We start from the raw sequence: 9,204 nt of genomic DNA on the forward strand, positions 1-9,204 counted from the left end.
ACTCGGCTGCAGTCTTCATCCATCACCCCTTTTAGCATCTCCTGGGGTGGAAAATGCTGGAGAAACAGCTTTGGGATGTTAGAGATAAAAAGTGTGCATACATTTTAAATACGCATATAAAATGGATTTCAGCGCTCGTCTGAAGCCACAAGGTGATTCTCAAGCTTCAATGTAAACGCTAGAAGAGTTAAAAAACAGCAACAACAACAAGCCCCCCAAAACACAAAAACCAAACCCAAACCTCCTCAACCCAAACCCAACAATTGGAGACAGTTCCCTCAGATGCTTGATTAGTTTTCAGTGAAAATGCTCGCTGTGAAACTTTTCCCTTCCGCGGCAGCAGTTCCCCAGGGCCCCTGGAGGGGGGTGAGGGAGGGACAAGGCTGATGCACGTTGTGTCCATGACTTGTATTTTGCGCTTGACAGACCCCAGAAGAAATAGAAAGACTGACGGTTGACGAGGACCTCGGGGACATCGAAAGGGCTGTTTATCTGCTCAGGTACTCCCGGAAGTCCCCGAGACGCCTGCTCTTGCCCTGGGTGGACTACGCTTTCGGAAATGCCCGCTGCGGTCATGTTCAGATTCACTGCACCGCTGGAGCACAGTCCTTTGGCAGAATTATGTCTTAGCTCTTACTCCCACTTAGATTAAGACTTAGCTGTGGTCTTAGACATTTGCGAACTGAAATCAAATAAGATACCTGACTTAAAGAATACTGCTTGGAGGAGGAGCAGAACTAATGTTTTGAGTTGATCTCATTCTTTTTTTATTTTCCAGCTTTAGTGGTTCTCGCATAGCATCCAATAAGTTTAGATGAGACTCAAGAATATCCAGGGATTAATTTAAGTTACTTGTAGAGTGTGAACCTTCTATACTATTTACGATATAAAAAAAATCTGCAAATATGGTAGTTGTTCATATTACTTTTGCTATGTGAGCTTCATAATAATACTTGAGGGATTTTAAAATTTAATTGCATCTACTCTCATTTAAGTGGCATCTCACAAGCTCTACAGAATTGCTTAAGGCAAATGTTTATTGTAAATATTTACAAGATTTCTCTCAACTATTTTAAAAATTGTGACTTTAGCTTCTTAAAAGCAAATGTGGCCAACATTAATGAACATATCTATACTTAGGGAAGATAAATTTTTCTAAAGTACTTTGTGTACCTTTGTATTACAATTTTTCTTTAATTAGTGCAACTGTTTTTTCCCCCCCTTTAGTAAATTAGTTTTCACTTTAGTTTTTCAGAATCCGATTTTGAAAACTGGTGTTATCTATCTCTGGAATATTTTGCCATCCTTGTTTCCTTAGGTTTGATCTACTTTTCCAGTTTCAGGTGCTGACAAGTTACTTGTTCTTATTTCTTGTGTATAGATTATGTTTCTAGTCCCATGTTATTCATCGAAGGATCATATAAAAATAAATCCCTCTCCATGGCACCCATTATAAAAAATATCCTGTAGTCTATTAGTGGCACCTTGGGTTTCTGTTCTTAGTTTAGTCGAAATTTTAGCATGTTTACAATTTAGAGCATCCTCTCCAGTAATTCTATCACTTTAAAATGTTTCTGGATCTTGGACCTTCTGTTGATGTTACTGGTGGTCTTTGGTAGTGTGCTGTCATCAACTCTACCTGTTTATTTAAAAGAAAACTTTTATTTATGTATACATTAACAATATGTGTTTTGGTGTTTACATAGAGAATACTCCAACATTTAACGTATTTTGATATTTTATTGTTATATTTGAAGTACATTATTCCATGAACATGAACATGTTCATGAACATGTTAGTACATGAACATGTCCAACATGGCAAGCACTTGTCTTTTCCCACAGTTTTTTAATTTATTTTAATTAATTAATTAATTAATTAATTTTTATTGGAGTAGGTAGACAATTGGAAAAAGTTTGGATAAGTTTATTTTTAACATACTGCAGTTCATGATTTGAAATAAGGTCTTACTTACTCCGCCTGAATTCTTTTCTTTGTATAAACGCTGGCTTACAATGAGGAAGTGGAGAGTCTTGTTCTACTTACTTGTGACAGCAGATACCTTATTCTAGATATCAGTGACAAGGCTTCTTTTTTAGGATGGCTTATTTGTGTTCTTATTGTTTGTCACTGAACCAGGTCTTCTGAGTTGTCTGTATTTCTCAAGGCACTGAACATAAGTTTCATCTAGTGCTGGAACTTACAAAGCCCTGATAGAGGCAGCTGGGTCCTCTCATTCTTTAACAGGAGAATTTAAAAAGAGATCTGATATATCTCTCTTAGTTTCTTAGGGCTCATCTACCTTGAAGGAGGTTTGCAAGGTGGCTGAGAAGGCAAACAGTAGTTTGGTTGTGTCTGGGTATCCAGCTGAGTTCTTCCTTTGTATTCTTCACATCTCACCACCTCCTGGGGTTTCACCTTTAGGCCAAGGCAGCCTGAAAGGTTCTTTCATGCCTGGGATTTGGGGGAAGGTTGCCTCTGTTAAAGCCTCATCTGATCTCATGTACTGAGCCTTCTATTTTAAATGTATTTTATTCCTTTAAAAAAATGTTTGTGCTCCCCAATGCTGTAGAACCTAATATTGAGTTCTGTTTTTCTCTCTCTGGTTGTCAGGGTTATTTTTGAGGGCTTTTCCTTTTCCTTTGTATTGGATCTTTATTCTTTTTTGCTCTCTGCTTTTGAATGTCAGATTTATCTTTATAGCTCCATTATTTTGTATATTAAGACTATTTTGGAGTATTATATTAAATTAGAATAAGTGAGTAAACAGCAGTAGGAAATGCTTTACATTAGTAGAGATTTTCATACCACTTAAATTGAATCTAATATTTAAAAAAGCACTATATACAGAGCACTGTCATCCAATGAAAAACAAATCACACTGTTTTTTTTTCTATTTTATTATCTTTTTCTCCCCCCCCCTTTTTTTTTTATTGCTTAAAATATTACAAAGGGTTTTATGTATGTGTCCATTTTTCCCCCCAATCACACTGTTTTTTATCTTACCCTAAAGTGTGGCAGATCAATTATTAATGGTATTTTCACAATTAAGTTTAGAACATTATGGTACTTAAAGATTTGACACAGACAAATTTGCAGTTTTGCATAAATATGATGCTGATATGCCCATCTGTGGCATTTAGCACTGAAGCAAAACAACTTTCCTAGTAGTCACAGCTTGTGGATTAGTCAAAATCATACGGCAACATCTTTTCCCTGTTCTCTCTCTCCTTTGAGATTTTGGCATATATTTTAGGAATGTACTTAAAACATGTGAATTATTTTGCTAGAGAAGAGCCTTTAAGTGTGTATGCTCTGCTTTCATTAGGTAAATCTTGCATACCAGATAAATCGCATACTCTTAAAACGTAGCATAAGTGACTCCATCTTAGCTGTGTAATGTGGTATCCTATTGAACCCTCATTTTGTTTTAATGGCATAATTGAGATGTAATTCATATACAATACAGTTCACCCATTTGAAGTATAGGGTTCATTGGTTTTTAGTATATTCAGAATAGTGTAACCATCACCACAATCAATTTTAGCACATTTTCATCATCCAGTAAGAAAACCTGTACCTATTAGCAGTTCCTCTCCACTGCTTCCCAACCTTCCCAGCCTTTGGGAACCACTACTTATTCTGAACCTTTCATGTAAGTTAAATTATACAATACTAGAGGCCTGATGCATGGACTCATGCACTGGTGGGGTCCTTCAGCCTGGCCTGTGGGGATTGGCCAAAACGGGCAGGTCCTGGAGTGTGAGAGGGCACTCTGCAAAGTTGCTGTTTCTCAGCAGCTCCTGCATTGAGTGTCTGCCCCCTGGTAGTTAGTGCACATCATAGCTACTGGCCAGTCGCTTAGGCTTTTATATATATAGATGTGGCCTTCTGTGATGGACTTATTTTACTTAGCACGTTTTCAAGTTTCTTCCTGTTGTAGCATGTATCAGAACTTTATTTTTTATTGATTATAGTATTATATCATGTGAATAGATCACATTTTGTTAATTCATTCATCAGTTGGTGGATACGTGGGTTGTTTCCTTTCAGTCCTTTGAAGCAGTCAAGGTGGCTTCTTCACTGTTACTTAGACATATTGTTTTCATCCTTACCTTTGCTTTTAGCCATCCTGGGGCACCCTTTCATTCTACCTACCCAGCATTTTCCATCCCCAGGATCCAGATGTAATCTTGCACCTTAGGAAAGGCCTTTCCTGACTGCTGAAACCACCTGGATCCCAGGCTTCTCTGAGTTCCTATATCATTAGTGGCTGCATCCTGAAATTAATTACTACTTTGTATTTCTTAACATGTGTGTATATGTGTGTGTGTGTGTGTATGTGTGTGTGCGTATGTGTGTGTGTTTACATACATTGTCCTTATCAGATTGCAAGCTCATGGAGGATGAGCTATATTTTATGTTGTTGATATTTTGGTTCTTTATTGTACTTTGCTGCAATGTAAATACATACCTCTTAGTAGAATAAAGTGTAGTTGTTTATTTGAAGACTAGAGGTCCAGTGCACGAAATTCGTGCACGGGTGGGGGGTGTCCTCAGCCCAGCCTTCGCCCTCTCTAGTCTGGGGACAAGCCGGGACTGCTGGCTCCTAACCTCTTGCCTGCCAGCCTGATAACCCCCTAACCACTCCCCTGCCAGCCTGATTGATGCCTAACTGCTCCCCAGCTGGCATGATTGTCCCCAACTGCCCTCCCCTACCTGCCCAATCGCCTCCAACTGCCCTCCCCTGCCGGCCTGATCGCCCCCAACTGCTTTCCCCTGTGGGGCTGAGGGGACTGGGGGACTCTGGCTGGATGAGGAGGGGCTGAGAGAACTGGGTGCCGCCATCTTGTGGCAGTGGGTGCTGCCATCTTGTGAGGGGTGACAGTCAATTAGTATATTCCTGCTTTATTGGCTGTGGGCACCACCATCTTATGAGGGTGTGATGGTCAATTAGCATATTCCCTCTTTATTAGGTAGGCTAACCAAAATGTCCGGTGGGTTAAGCCACTTCTGATTTTTTGGTATCATATGCAATAGAATCAGGCAGGTTGTACCATGTACTATCTGTGTGACTATGGCCAAGTTATCATGATTGTTAAGCCCTTGCTTTCTCATCTGTAAATGGAAATAGTAATTTCTGTTCCCTCTGGTTGTTGCACTACGTTTGGAGCCCCTGCCACAGAACAGGTACCTAGTTAATGTTCATTCCCTCTCTCACCTTTCCTTGCTACTTACATGCTCAAGGGAAAGGTCAAACTTTAAAAGAGGATAACAGTATTAATTTTATCTTCCAATAATTTAATAAAGTAATAGACAAGTGAAGTATATCAGCTGAAGTTTATGATACATATCTAACTTTCTTTGCTAGTTGTATTTTATCAGAAACCAGAACCTTCACAAATTATAATTAAGCATTTTAAACTGAGTTATAATTAAGGTCAGCTTGTATTACAGATTTATAGTGTTTTTTGTTTTTTACCAAAAGACCTTAAGCAATATTTGCTGTTTACATTATGCATTAAATATGTTGATTGGTTAATATAGCTACCAAATCTAACATTGATGTTGCTTCCTTTTACAGTCATATGCCACTTTTTCACTTTGAACTGTTAATTTAATTTTATAATTTTTTAAATACATTTTTATTGATTTCAGAGAGGAAGGCAGAGGGAGAGAGATAGAAACATCAATGATGAGAGAGAATCATTGATGGGCTGCCTTCTGCATGCTCCCTAGTGGGGATCCAGCCTGCAACCTGGGCATGTGCCCTTTACTGGAATCAAACCTGAGACCCTTCAGTCCATATGCTGACGCTCTATTCCCTGAGCCAAACAAGCTAAAATCCCTTGCCCTGTTAATTTTAAAACATTTTGCACTTTACCTTCCAGGGACAGACAGGATAAAAGTGCATCTTCAGAACTTTTTCCTTTTTCTTTCGCGTTCTCTCTCTCTCTCTCTCTCTCTCTTTTGGTTAATCCTCACCAGAGGATATTTTTCCATTGATTTTTAGAGAGAGTGGAAGGGAGGAGGAGAGAGACAGAAAGAGAGAGAAACATTGATGTGAGAGAGACACATTGGTTGCCTCCCACACAGGACCCAAACAGAGCGGGGATAGCGCCTGCAACAGAGGTATGTGCCCATGACTGGAATCAAGCCAGGATCCTTTAGTCCTCAGGCCAACACTCTAACTACTGACCCAAACCGGCTATGGCTCTCTTCCCATAAAAAAAATAAAAAATAAAATAAATAAAAAATTAAAATACGCCCCCTAGTGATACCACAGAGTGGGAGTTCTGCAGCCAAATCTGGAAATAAAAGTTAAGATGCTGACTGTATCAAGTGGTAAAAATCATAACTTTCTTAGAATTAGGGTCACATAAAGGGTATTCAACCATTAAATCAATGGGAGGCATGAAGAAGGTGTTCGGACTTAGTTTTTCACCGTCACCACTTTCGGCTTTATCCTTTGGTATATGGTAATCATGTCAGAAATAAAGGCAAATCTGCTATATAATGTGATTTCTCTCTTTTTAAAATTTATATAGTGTAAATTTCCATCCAAATCAGAGATATTAATAATGAGAAATATTTGTAATTCAACTAATAGTTACTTTAGGATAAATCATCAATATATTGAGTACTTATTATTTGTTATGAATCTCCCAGGGAAATGAATGGCATTATACCAGTAGATACTTATGTCCAAGGAAGAACTTGTTTAAGGAAACAAATGTCTTTCTCTTAAATTTCAGTCGAGTAGAAGTCATCCCCAATTGAAGTGTGTTGGCACTGAGAAGGCAGTGTGCTGTGTGAGGAGTACTGGACGTTAAGACACTTCCAGATTGATTCCTGAGGCCCGAGGTGTGCTCATTTACTGATGGAGAGACCTTGGTTTCTTCTTTTCTCTGAGTTCAAGCCTCCTAACCTAAACTGGGAATAATAGCACTTACATTATAGGATTGTTAGGAAGACTAGAGGTTACGTATGGGGAGGGCACAATGCTTGGAGCAGAGTTGTGTTCAGTAAAGGGTAATTGTTACCGGTTTTCTAAATCTTCTACTTGCAATTCAGAACACATTTTACTTGGTATGTATAGAAAAATTTCCATCAAGAAACTTCATGTAGTTATAAAGTTTTCTCTCCAGATGGTGCCCCTTTGCAGTTACTCCTCCATCTTGATCCAAGGCAATCAATATGATTTGCTTTTTGTCATTATAGATTGGTTTTTCCAGTTCTAGAATGTAGATATATGTGTTTGTATCTCTTGGATAAATGTCTAAGAATAGAATTCTAGGTCATATGGTGAGTGTATATGTGTGTGTATATATACATATATTTATTGTTTTTTACAGTTTTATTTAGGTATAATTGATACCCAATACACTGCACATATTTAAACTGTACAATTTGATGAATTTTGACATATGTATATATCCATAAAGCCATCATAACAATTAAGATAATGAACATATACATCACCCCCAAAAGTAACTATGTGTCCTTTTAGAATATTCTCTCCCCTTTTTCTGATCATTTCCCTCACTTCAGGCAACCACTGACTTGCTTTCTGTCACTATAGATTAGTTTACAATTTCTAGAATATTATAGAAGTGAACCATACAATAGTTCCTCTTTTGTCTGGCTTGTATTTTTCTAAACAATTTTTTTTTTCTTATTTCAGAGAGGAAGGGACAGGGAGAGAGAGATAGAGACATCAGTGATGACAGAGAATCATTGGTCGCCTCCTGCACGCCCCCTACTGGAGAATCGAGCCTGCAACCCTGGCCTTGACCGGAATCAAACCCGGGACTCTTCAGTCCGCAGGCCAACACTCTATCCACTGAGCCAAACTAGCCAGGGTTGTCTGGCTTCGTTACTCAATGTAATTATTTTGAAGTTCATTCATGATGCTGCATGTATCAACAATTTATTGCTTTTATTGCTGATAATTATTCCATTTTAAGGATATAATATGTTTTGCATATTCATTGATCATTTAATAGACATTTGGATAATTTCCAGTTTTTGGCTATTACAGACTATAAACATTCATGTATAAATCTTTGTGTGAACATGTGCTTTCCATCCCTCTCTGGTAAACATCAAGGAGTGGAATGTCTGGGTCATATAGTAGGTATATGTTTATATTTTTAAGGAACTGCTAAATTGTTTCCTAATTGATTGTACAGTTTTACATTTTCACCAGCCATTTGTGAGAGACAGTTGCTCCATATACTCGCTGATACTTGGTATGATCAGTCTTTTTAAGCCATTCTAGTGGTATTTCTAGTGGTCTAGTGTACTGGTGTTTCATTGTATTTGTAACTGAACTTTCCAGATGACCAATGGATGTTGAGCATCTTTACGTGTGTTTATGAGCCAGCCATATAGCTTTTTTGATGAAATAGTTTGCCCATTTGTTGGATACTGGCTTTGCGAATATTTTCTCCTAGTCTGTGGCTTGCCTTTTATTTTTACAAGACCATATTTTAAAGAGCAAAGGGTTTTTTTTGCTTTGCTGTAGTCAAATTTTGGTGAGGTCTAATTTATTGTATTTTTTTCTTTATAGTTAGTATGTTCTTTGTTATATTGTAAGAATTTTTGGGCCAAAACCTAGGTCATTAAGATTTTTGTCCCTGTTTTCTTTTAGAAGTGTTAAGTTTTAGCTCTAAATTTTAGGTCTGTAATTCATTTCCAGTTAAATTTTGTGTATAGTGTAAGGCAGTGGTCGGCAAACTCATTAGTCAACAGAGCCAAATATCAACAGTACAACGATTGAAATTTCTTTTGAGAGCCAAATTTTTTAAACTTAAACTATATAGGTAGGTACATTGTTATTAACTTAATTACGGTACTCCTACGCTGGCCTTTGCTAAAAACGTCCTCAATCTGATTGCATTCGAGGAGGTTGATCCCTTCCAACTCTCCCATCCACACTCATCTTGTATACTTGTTTCAACAGAAGAGTGTGGATGGGAGAGTTGGAAGGGGACGACCTCAGCGAACGTACCTCCATCGGATTGAGGACGCTTTTAGCCAAGGCCAGCTTAGGAGGACCCTAATGAAGTGAATAACAATGTACCTACCTGTATAGTTTCAGCTTAAAAACTGTGGCTCTCAAAAGAAATTTCAATCGTTGTCCTGTTGATATTTGGCTCTGTTGGCTCATGAGTTTGCCGACCACTGGTCTAGTTAGCACGG

The 9,204-nt window shown here is 38.1% G+C and overlaps 1 protein-coding gene across 1 annotated transcript in view; it reads left to right on the plus strand.

The window, feature by feature from the left end:
• PPP4R4 (protein phosphatase 4, regulatory subunit 4) overlaps positions 1-9,204 on the plus strand; it is a 99,049-nt gene that overhangs the window by 1,807 nt on the left and 88,038 nt on the right. The window contains exon 2 of the mRNA XM_006767956.2: positions 427-500. Within this exon, the coding sequence (XP_006768019.2) occupies positions 427-500 (74 nt within the window). The remainder of the gene's footprint in view (positions 1-426; positions 501-9,204) is intronic.

Source organism: Myotis davidii, unplaced genomic scaffold (genome assembly GCF_000327345.1).
Source record: "Myotis davidii unplaced genomic scaffold, ASM32734v1 scaffold443, whole genome shotgun sequence".
NCBI classification, from domain to species: Eukaryota; Metazoa; Chordata; class Mammalia; order Chiroptera; family Vespertilionidae; genus Myotis; species Myotis davidii.